The 12,091-nt window shown below is 38.2% G+C and overlaps 1 protein-coding gene across 2 annotated transcripts in view; it reads right to left on the reverse strand.

The window, feature by feature from the left end:
* Positions 1 to 1,650: 1,650 nt before the first annotated feature.
* kcnq5b (potassium voltage-gated channel, KQT-like subfamily, member 5b) overlaps positions 1,651 to 12,091 on the reverse strand; it is a 103,103-nt gene continuing 92,662 nt past the window's right edge. For both annotated transcript variants that reach the window (XM_017458055.3, XM_017458053.3), the window contains 4 exons: positions 10,174 to 10,282; positions 7,131 to 7,262; positions 5,647 to 5,773; positions 1,651 to 4,646 (listed from right to left, as the gene is read on the reverse strand). In XM_017458055.3, the coding sequence (XP_017313544.1) occupies positions 3,603 to 4,646; positions 5,647 to 5,773; positions 7,131 to 7,262; positions 10,174 to 10,282 (1,412 nt within the window). In that variant the 3' untranslated portion in view covers positions 1,651 to 3,602. The remainder of the gene's footprint in view (positions 4,647 to 5,646; positions 5,774 to 7,130; positions 7,263 to 10,173; positions 10,283 to 12,091) is intronic.

Raw genomic sequence — 12,091 nt, forward strand, 5'->3', positions numbered from 1 at the left:
GCACAATCACACGCTACGGTTTTGTAATGCCAATCAGCCTACAACGCATCTCTTTGGATAGGGGAGTATCTGGAGGAAACCCCCATAGTACGGGAACAAACTCTGGAGGTGCGAGATAACATGCTAACCACTAAGCCACCGCGCCTCCCATTATTGTGTGTGTGTGTGTGTGTGTGTGTGTGTGTGTGTATATATATATATATATATATATATATATATATATATATATATATATATATATATATATATATATATATATATATATATATATATATAATGTAGTTATAAACACATTACTGTATTACCTATTATCATTAGAAATGACTAGCATAAACTTTGCTAAACTAATAAGTTAAAATATGCTCTTGAGTAGCAAATATACATTTATTTTGAAATGCATGAGACTTGTATTTACTTATCTGGATTTACTCCTCTATACACCTTACTTCCTCCTGCTAGCTTGCAAGCTATCTTGCTAACCACTAACAGCTGCATGTTTGAAACTCCATTTCATGACACTTGATGACTGACAGTTGCTTTTCAGCCTGCAGTTCAGAATTATTATTATTACTATGATGATGATGATGATGATGATGATGATGAAACACTTAGCTTACACTAGCTGAAAATTTTAACAGAAGATCAACATTTCACTAAAAATAGCTAAAAATCTAAATGGCTAACCTGAGAGAAACTCCACCTCAGTTGTGTATGCGCTTATTTGTAGAACTATAGCCCTATGCTGAAGTAGTTCACTAAAGAGTAGTTATTTTCAAGTGTATTTTTTATAGCTGTGCTCAGTATTGAAATATTTATGAGTGATTTTAGCGGCCCCCAAAAGCTGTCACTACTAATGATGTACATACAGTATGCACCTCAGCTAGTCAGGGGCGGGCATCGAGTATTTTTTTTTTTAGCAACAATACTCCAGCCATTAATATAATAAATAAGTAATAATTAGAAACTCTTAGAAATAATAGAGAATGCAGTAGCGCTATCAAGGCTAACACCAAATGAATGTAGTTAGTATGATTATGCTGGAAAGCTGTGGCTAATAGCATTAGTAAATCGGTCATGATACACTCCTTTGGAAAAGATTACTTTTTTTTTTTTTTTTTTTTTTGCAGATGAGAACAAAACAGGAGACAGTACACTAGTTATGTTCTAGTATTTAATTATCCATCCATCCATCCACCCATTTTCTGTACCGCTTATCCTTCAGGGTCACGGGAACCAGGAGCCTATCCCAGGGAGCATCGGGCACAAGGCAGGGTACACCCTGGACAGGGTGCCAATCCATCACAGGGCACAATCACATACACACTCACACACCCATTCATACACTACAGACACTTTGGGCATCCCAATCAGCCTACCATACATGTCTATGGACTGAGGGAGGAAACCGAAGGAAACCCCCACAACACGGGGAGAACATGCAAACTCCTCTGTGGCGGGAATTGAACCCCCAACCCTGGAGGTGTATGATGTACATGCTAACCCCTAAGCCACCGCCCTCACAATTGAATTATCCTTATTTATTTATTTATTTTTAATCAAAACTGTACAGTGTTCAACAGCAAGGGTACCCTTCCATATGTCTGGGACTTATTACATCTAAAGAAAAATAAAATACTTCACAATGTAATATAACATTTAAAAAGATGTAAAAACAATTTATTTATTTTTCTGAGGAAAAAAGTTTTAAGTTGGCTTGACAAAACTATATAAAATATAGCATACTACATGTTATAGGATATGCAACAATGTCTGTTCCTCTTAGAATATAACAAAAAACATTTGAAATTTGTTATAGCAATTTCTAGTTTTACAGTAGCATTGTTATTTCTATCATTTTACTACAACAGGCTTCTCATACTCAGAGGAGGTTCTAGGATTTCTTTTCATAGGGGGCAAAGAGGAGGATCCAAGTCTTTAACATGATGGTCTTATTGAGGATATGTGTGTGGGTCATTCAAATATCAGAAAAAGCAGCCAAGTGATAAGTGATAAACAATAAATAGTAATAAATATGAATAAATACTACTGAGGCACAAAACAGTATCATCTGTTTAAAATGTATTAATGTGCATTGCATTTTGAGATTTGATTCTTTCATAAATCAACACTGCTTTGAGTTTATTACCTTCTTTCTGTTTAACCTGTATTATCAGAGTCTGCTGCAGATTTGCTCATGCAAGAAGCATCTTGGATGAATGAATCAAATGAATAGTCAACAGCTCCTTCATTCTATCTTGCTTGAAGCATTTATTTTGTCATCGTTTTCCATTGACGCTAGGCTTTTATCTCTTGGCGTAGCTTCACTGTGCTACTAACCTAATTGAACTCTTTGGGCTTGGGTAAAGCTTGGCAGGTTTGTCATCTTTTCCAGTTTAGGTTTTTGTGAGATTTTATCATACAAACACAAAAAACCCTTTGCTTTATACTGTATCCAAAATCAGATGAACATACTGTACACCTTGCCTCTTATTGAGAAAACTCTCAGTGGTGAGTCTCCATTCCTTCTGCTGCCTCAAAGGGTGTCGCGCATCTATTCCTGTAATTTATTGGCTTTTGATTACACGTAAACGTCCCAAAAAAATCGCCAAATCAAATCAATCGACCTGAGTTTTCAAACTTGGCTTATGTAAACTCTTCATGTTTCATAGCATTGATGGCTCCCCGACACTTCCTCTAGAGCTGGCCCTACTCATACTTCTCCCTTTTGTCTTCATTGATTTTATTTTATATCTTTAAAAAGAATTAGTATCTAAAATAACATGACATTGTCAAGCGAACTTGTTCATAAACCTTCCTTTCCAGTTTCATCAGTTCCTGTGGTCCTTATGTGCAACATAAGCAATACTGTACCTTCTTTAGTTTTTTTTAATCGGAGACATGCAGTTATTTTGAACTTATGGCCTTTTTACCTATGTGGTTTGTTTAGCCAAGTGTGAACCCAGCAATCGCACTTAGGTATGGACCAAAATGGCCAGTCTGTGACCAAGTGAGTGAATCCTAGTGCAGTTTGATTGACTTGAGAACACAATTCAACCCTGAATTGACTCATTTACACAAAAGAGCCAATCAATAAAAGATTTACATATAAAGTACATATCCAATCCTATCGGTCTCCGCATGCAAGGTATTTTTTGTTGTGACGTGAAATGGAAAATTCCCCAAAAGGAAACGTGTCAATTTCATTGATCTGAACTAAGCAAGGAATAATACAGTATGTGAGAAAGCGCCTTTTCGTTATGTTGCGGATTTCCCTCGTTAGGCTAACACAGTAATACAGTGCTTTAAAAAAAACACACTACATGCAATGAATAGTCCTCATGTATGTTCACTGTATGAAATTTTTTTCTCTTCTTAAATAAATCAGTACTTAACAACAACAATATATAAAATTAAATCTAAAATGAAAACAAATTAAAAAAAAAAAAACGAACATAAAAACAATACCCCAAACTCCATTCTTGCCTTTCCAAGCTCCCATTTCCAGCTTCTAAAATAAAATACTTTAAAATAAGACAAAGCTTTCAAGCAAGTTATGTCCTTCAAGAAGATCAAGTCTAATGAGAGTTCGTCATGTCCACGACTTATTGTTTTAGCCGAATGTGTGGCATAATGAAAGGTTGCGTACCACCCATTTTGGGCGATAGGCTGAGGCCATCCCTTGTTGCTGCCCCTGTCCTCAAAAGTTCAGAGGAGAAATTGGAATTTGCAGCAGGCTGTGCCAGGAAACCAAAGCCTGGGGGCCGAGACTGAACTGAGTTCTCCAGGTCTCCATCTGCAATGAAGAGATCAGCCTCGGCCCAGCCACCTCCTCCCATTTCACTCTCTGCAGCCAAAGAGTCCTGGCTGCTGCTGGCTGAGAGGCTGTGGTGACCATCAACCTCTGGAATCCCAATGAGGTCCTGGACAGAGAAGGACTTTCCCACAGCCTGGTCTCCTCCATCTGACACTGAAGAGGGTGAGAGCTCCACCAGAGGGTCCACCTCCATTCCCATCTCTGGGCTCATAAGTCTCCTCCAGGAAGTGTCCTCTTTGGTGCTGGGCTGATTTCTAACGCTTGGTGCCAAGTCCTGCAGGGATCTGTTTGAATAGGAGGGCGGGAAATGATCAGAAGGACTGGATTGAGATTGGGTTGATCTGTTGTTCACTTGGCCTGACTGAGGTGGTAACAGGGGCAGCTGAAACCGTGTAGACGCCAGAGGGGGTGGGGGAGGGCTGGCGAGTCTGGGAAAATGCACCCCACCAGGGTGAACATTGTTTGCCATGAAAGCAGGTGGGCAATCTGTGGTGGGTGTGGCAAGAGGCTGAAGCGGAGATGGGCTAAATGGTGAGGCAGAACTGAGCTTGTCATCTACAGAGGGAGACCCTGATGAATTGTTCAAGTTGAAGTTGAACTCATTGGGAGCCAAGATGACATGGAAGCCCCGGGGGAAGTTGGAGCCACTCATTTGGCTGAACTGCGAGGGAGAGGAGAGATCCTTGGTAAAGACTGGACTTGGGTAGTCTGTTGTTTGTGCCAGCTCAAACAGGGGCAGAGAGGACAGGCTTAGAGCTGAGGAGGTGCCTTTTTGTAGGACCTGCCGGTAGACGTCCAGCAACGAGTCCAACTTGGATTCAATAGACTGTACCTAGACAGGAGACATGGAAACACTTAAGCGCCCAATAAAATGATGTAAAAACAAATACAGTAGGGGAAATAAGTATCGAACACGTCAACATTTTTTTCAGTCAATATATTTCCAATGAGGCTATTCACATGAAATTTTCACCAGACATCAGTTTTAACTCTAGAAATCTGGAAATATAAAGAATTCACAACATTAAAGTCCATCAATAAATGTATGTCTAATAAAGTGGAATGACACAGTTCAATACTTATTTCCTCCACTGTACATGCAGTTGCAGTGAAACGTAACACCCATGCAGTTCTACCTGAGGCATGCCTGAGTACTTGTTTTCATCTGTCTAATTTGTCTTGCCTACCATGTTTTGATTCGAACTTTGTTTAGCTCTCCATAAAATAGGGAATTCTAAGGACTTTTTCGATCAGTATCTGCACTCCATTACAGGAACTACAGACAAGGTCAACTAATCTTCTATCTAAAACACGAAGATTAAGATGACAAACTACTTAAGAAAGTGGGGTTACATTCCTAAGTGATCCATAATGTTCAGGCAAAAAACATGTCAGGTTTTGTCATCTATGGGTTGTGCGTGTCTAGATAACGCCGTAGCTATAAATGTACAAGTGTATCAGTGTTTAATACTGAACTGGGTTGTGCATATCAGCATGGGTTCCTCCATGTTTTGGCTAAAACAGAGGCGTGTGCTGTTATTGGAAAATAATCAACTTTTGCTTGGTAAAGGATTATTTTCCTATAACTGAAATTTGCCAGTGATTACAATTCTTTGTTTGTTAAAGAATGATGTATTTATTACAAGCAATTTTCTAATTATAAGCTAAATATAAATAAATATTTATATCGTATTTGAAACAATACGGCACTCAAGAACATCCTATACAGTATTTGCTTACCAATGTGGATATAAGCTTGTTAAGAATAGTAAGATTAAACAAACATAGGTTAATTATGGTTGCAATGTTTGCTAGCGACAGTGCACACTCACCTGCCTCTCGACTTTACACACCCTCCCCAACATGCTGACGTCCTCCAGCAGATCCCCATCAGACAGCATCTTCTCCCTCAGCTTCTTATCTACAGGGACCTGCCCCTTCCCCAGGATCTGGTCCACTCTGAGACACACAGTGACATGTTGAAATATTCTTACAGATCAGAGAGATACACGATAAACCTTTTTATCCAGTGCGAAACAATGCATATGCAAAATGTGTGATAGTATTCAGCATTTATATACTTCAAATGCTGAATATGTATCATGGTTGCTTTGTTTGGTTTTTTTTGCTTGTGAGTAGAAACAATTTTATAGACACTGTCATAAATGTATGGGTTGCCATGGTAGCAGCCTCCAAGTGAAAAAAAGAGCAATTTCCGAGCAATCCAATATAATGTTTTGATCAATGCTTTTTACAGCAGATTATTATAATGTAGACATTTCACATCTAGGTGCTTATGGAGAATAAACGTTTACATTAAGAGAGAAATTAAGATCTAAAGAGCAAAGTGATCTTTCAAGTATGCAAATATGGACTTCTGCATGTACACTAGTTTAGAAGAGTGCATGTGTAGTGATGCAGCGAAAGGAAAATTCTGGGCTGAAACCGAAAATTCAGGACGCACTTGCCCAAAAACCGAAAAAACCCCATTTTAAAATAGTTTTTTTGTATAATTGTATTAATATTAGACTTTTTTTTTTCAAATTGAATCATTTCATCATCACTTGTACATTTCTCTGTCACACTTTGCCCTGTGCTGCGCGTCGATCCTTCAGCGGATGCATTCATCACCTCCAGCTCTGCCTGGATCATTTCCCTTGCACGCTGCTTTTTCTCCGCGTCGCAGTAATGTTCTTTAAATCGCGGCTCTCGTGATGTTGCAATGCGACGATAACTGTCGGCTAGATCGAGAGTGAAATCTGAGTGCCGAGCACTGAGGGGCGGGGCGTGGCGGCATATCGTTTTTCTCTTTCGGCCACAAACCGAAAATGCCATTTTGGTGCATGTATGCAAGCACGTATACTAATTTTATTATAAGTATATACTAGTATGCTAGCGTAAGTATGCATGGAAGTAAGAGCTCAGGTATGCATGCATGCAGTATATAAGTATTCACATTAGCTAGTGTGATTGTATGCATGTATGCTAGTATCCCATTTGGTAAATATGCTAGTATTTAGGTATGCAAGTATGCCTGCTAGTATACTTGAAGTATGCAACTGTGGTAGTATGTAAGTATACATGCATTCTAGTGTATAAAGAAAATACCAGAAAATAGAAAGAAAAGCCTAACAGAAATAATCACAATACGACACAATAACTCTGAATATTGTCATATATTTGTTTTGTGGAAAAGTCAGTGTGATCGTGCAATTAAAATACAGACCAAATTTTAATTGACAACATATTAATAAACTTACCTGTCGTGTTTGTGTGAGTGTGTGTTTCGCACTTTCACTGCGAAAGTGTGATTTACCTCGTCTGTAAACTTTTAATCCGGCACAACATGTCTAGGTGTCCTGCTGAGTATTGCTCGATCACGTCCTTAACGTCATACGGACGCAGCGTCTCCTTAAACTTCTTTTTTGCCACGTGGAACTTCATGATCCTGCATGTAAATATATACCATTAAACAGAGAACATTTTATAACATCAAGAGTATAAACAAGTAGTGTATGAGAATGCGCAGGCTTTGTGAACATTACTACCTGAGAGGAAATATAAATATATATATATATATATATATATATATATATATATAAAACAAAATATTGGGCTTTTTTTTTTTGGAAAAACATGAATGAATGGTTTAAAAATAAATGTAAAGTTGAAATAAATCAGAAGAAAACAGGGTATCATGCAATTAGATATTCAAACAATTAGAGGCGGTAATGTATGGAAGCCTGTTTCCGTCACAGAGAGAAAAAAAAGAAAGATAAATGCGACTTTATTTCTCACAGTTTTGAATTTAAATATCGCAATTCTGACTTTTTTATTCCCTCACAATTTTAAAGTTAACCTTTCACAATTCTCAGACGTCTTTTTCTCTTGCAATTACGAGTTTTTATCGTACAATAAACTCGCAATTTGAGTCCAATCCGCACAATTTTCACTTTTTTTCCTCGCAATCTGGTCATCCACTGACACGGTACCTGAAATGTGACTATCTTCAAGTAACGAGCGTGCACTAGCATCTGGGTTTCCTTGTCTTGACTAGCTGATGAGTGTTGTTCGTACTGTATATATCCTATTTTTAGAGGATAAAATAACTTTGTAACTCACTAAATGTTAAGTGGATGTCTAAAGTGCAAGAAAAAAAAAGTCAGATTTGTCAGATGTAAACTCGTAATTGCGAGAAACAAAGTCACAATTGTGTGATATGAACTTCCAATTGTGAGATAAAATGTCAGCATTGCGAGGTTATCTCAGAATTGCGAGAAAAACGTCAGAGTTGCAAGATGTAAACTCGCAATTGTGGGAAATAAACTCAGAAATGTGAGATATAAAGCCCCGGTTGTGAGAAATAAAGTCGCAATAACCTTTTTTATTTATTTTTTCTGTGGTGGAAACAGGCATCCATGGGCAATGAGAAACACAACACAGGCAAAATAAATATTCGGCTGTTGTTACAAATAAATATTGGGCCTTTCAAAAGAACAAAAAACTAAGAAATGCTGGAAAATAAAGTTTAAAAATTAAAAGTAAAGGTGAAAGATTTCACAAGAAAAAGGGCCATAATACAGTACTTTCATATTCAAACCACTAGGGGGCAGTGATGACAAAACAAACCCTGATATACTATTTGGCTAAATAAATATCCCGCCTTGTTTTTTTTAAAGGATAAAAGTGATTGTTTTAAGGAAACATCACACAGCGGTAACCAGAGAAACTGAAATTTGTTACCCTGAGAAAACCTTGTGCAGAGATTCTGTTTTCCTCTTATTTACTCTAACACCCCCAAACACACACACACCTCCTACAGCATCTTCGAAAGCCACAGTTCAAGGCTTAAGAGCTAGAAACACTTTAGCACACAATATACACTGGAGTACAATTAGAACACAGCGCTGACCACCAAATATTAATTGAGGCTAATTATGCATACAGGAGATATTTGAAATAGCTGCTGGCAGAGCGCTGAAGTCAAGATAACAGAGCAAAATGCTACAATGTGCGCTCATTCTTTCAGTATTGTATTTCTCATCTGCATTGTGTCACAAGAGACCTGACTGTGTAGACGAGAGCTGACAAACTGTGTGTAGCAGTCAATAACTGTAGACCTGTAGCATGCATAGAATGTATACTTCTAAGTATAGAAGTGTGCAGGTATGCGAATATGCTAATATACCCGTTAGCTAGTATGATAGTGTTCAAGTAAGCAAGAATCTTAGCATGGAAGTACGGATGTACTGTATGCTAGTATGATAGTGTGCAAAAGATCAAGCATTCTAGTGCACAAGTATTCAAGTATGCATGTTGGCTGATATGCTGGTGTGCTAGTATGCATGCATGCAGTATGGTTAGTACTGGGTAGTATGCCTAGTATTCATGTTGTCTAATATGATAGTGCTCAAGTATGCAAGTTTGCAAACATGCTACAGTTTCAGTGTGTTAGTATGGCAGAGTATGCATATTTGCTAGTATGACAGTCTTCAAGTATGCAGGTTTCCTGGCATGGAAATATGGATGTATGCTAGTATGATAGTTTGCATAAAACCAAGAATTCAAGTATGCAAGCAGGCCAAGATGCAAGTGCTTAAGAATACACGGTTCCATACTTGCTAGTGTGTTAGTGTTGAAGTATGCACAATACACTAGTACATGTTTGCTATAATGATAGCATGCTAGTAAGCATGCATACAGTATGGCTATTATTCATTTTGGCTAGTATGATAGTGCTCATGTCTGCACACTTGCATATTTGTTAGAATGCTACTGTTTAAGTATGCTAGTATGGTTGAGTATGCATATTTACTGGTATGATAGTATTTAATTATGCTAGTAGGCCAAAATGAAAGTGCTCAAGTATGCCAGTGTAGCTAGCGCAATGTTGGCTAGTATGACTAGCATTCATGTTACTTCATACACTAGCACACTACTACATATGTTTGCAAGTATGCTAGTAGGCTAACATGCAATATGCTAGCGTTTAAGTATGCTAGTATGCATGTTGGCTAATATTCGATGGCTCAAGTAAGCAAGGCTAATGAATGTTTTTGCTGCTAGTGGTTAGTATGCAAGTGTTCAAGTTTGCAAGTACGCATGCAACTATACTATAATTGCTGTTTGCCAGTAGGCTAGTAATCTAGTGTGCAAGCATGATGGAAGTAGGAGTAAAGTAGCAGTAAACTTTGTGCTAGTGACCAGACAATTGAGATTAAATCCTAGAACTGCCAAAGCCCCACTACAGGGTTCTTATATCCTCAATCCCCTGCTGCTCAGCTCTATGCTCACTTTGTAATTGTGGTTTAACTGAAGGTGGTGTGAGAGTAACAGCGTGATGGTGTGTTGAGGTTTACCGGACTGCTCGGATGACGGTCTTCACTGCTGGTAACAAGTCCTCAGCGGAGATCTCACAGTGACAGCCTTTCTCATCGACACCCTCCTCTGGTGCCATATTAGGCTCACCTGCTCCGAGACACACACACACACACACACACACACACACACACACACGTCAACACTCTCCTGCTGCCAAGTACAGTTAATCTTCCACTTAGTCATCAATGTCAGTGAGTTCTCTTTACTGTTACATTAAAATGGAGAAGAAGAAAGAGAATGTCTATTAGACCATAAAATTATTAATAATCAAAGAGCCACTGAATGAATAAAGTGAAATAAATATATAAAAAAAGACAATGTACCAACAAGAGAGAAACAAAGACTGAAATTAATGAATTAAGATTAATTACTTTTTAATTCTGTTCAGTCCTTTCACAAGTAAAAAAGTCTTCAAAGACTGCGTAGTATTGAAGTATGCAAGTATGCTAGTAGGAACGTTTGCTAGCATTTTACTATGCACGTATGCTACTGTATGCAAGTATGCTAGTATGCAGGTATGACAGTATATGGTTGTTTGCCAGTGTTCAAATATCCCATTATGCAAGAATGCATGCTTGTTTTCTAGTATTCTTCTGCATATATGTTTGTATATTAGTGTATGCATGTTTGCCAGTGTTTAAGTATGCTAGTGTATGTAGATTTTTATTAAGCTTTTATATGGTTGTGTGCCAGTGTTCGCATACTGTATTATATTATGCCACTGTATTCTATTATTCTAGAATGCGAGTGTGCATGCTTGCAAGTATGCTAGTGTTAAAGTATGCAAGTAAGAATATTTTCTAGTATTTGACTGCATAAACAGTAGTATGCTAGTGTATGCATGTTTGCTAGTATGCTTAAGTATGCAAGTATGGTAGTGTATATTTTTATTGTCCTTTTATATGTTTGTGTGCCGGTGTTCACATACTGTATGCTATTATGCAAAAATGCGAGTATGCCTGCTTGCAAGTATGCAAGTAAGAATGTTTCTAGTATTCTACTGCATATACGCTAGCATGCAAGTGTATGCATGTTTGCAACTATATTAGTGTCGAAGTATGAGGCATGCAGATATGCAAGTATGCTAGTGTATGCAAATTTCCTATTATGCTAGTCTTCAACCGGCACATACGCTAGCATGTGTAGCATGTTGGCTATTCTGTATTGCAGTATACAAGAATGCAAGCAACATGCAAGCAGCATGCAAGTCTTTAAGTATGTAAATATGATATCTTATAGATGCTTGCTAGTATGTTGCTCAAGTATGCAGGCATGCTAATATTCAAATATAATGCTAGTATGCATTTTATTAGTGTTCAAGTACGCAAACATGCATGTATACTAGTAAACAAGTATACTAGTATGAACATTTGCTAGTATGCTAGTATGTCCATATGCTAGTGCATGGATGTTGGATAGTATGTTACTGTTGAAGTATGCAAGTGCACCTTCAGTCATTTCTATTAAAAATTCTGAACAGAATACGTTACTGATCCTAGATTGTGCCGTTTTTACGACAAAAAATGTTTTCGAGAGATCCTGTAATCTGAGCAAATCCTATTACTGCAGTCACACCGCACACTCCATTCTGTCTTTTCATACGATCTACAACTGAAAACTGGATTGGACTGTAGCGAATCAGCATACACACGGACGCAGTGTGTTCATTACAGCCGTGAATTTGTTTTGCCGCAGGCAGGGTTGTTGAACCCGAGATTGAAATTTCAGCGGGTGTACAAAGCCGAGGCACAAAACGCTGGAAGAGGTCGCAGCCTAGAATACGCGTGCGTGGGTATGTGCATGTGAGAAGTGCGTGTACAGTTTTGGATGTTTGACAAAACCACTGTATTCCCAAAGACGCACAGAGGGAGACAGGATCTGCGGTTTCAGCCCACA

The sequence above is a fragment of the Ictalurus punctatus genome, chromosome 26, assembly GCF_001660625.3.
Source record: "Ictalurus punctatus breed USDA103 chromosome 26, Coco_2.0, whole genome shotgun sequence".
Lineage (NCBI taxonomy): Eukaryota > Metazoa > Chordata > Actinopteri > Siluriformes > Ictaluridae > Ictalurus > Ictalurus punctatus.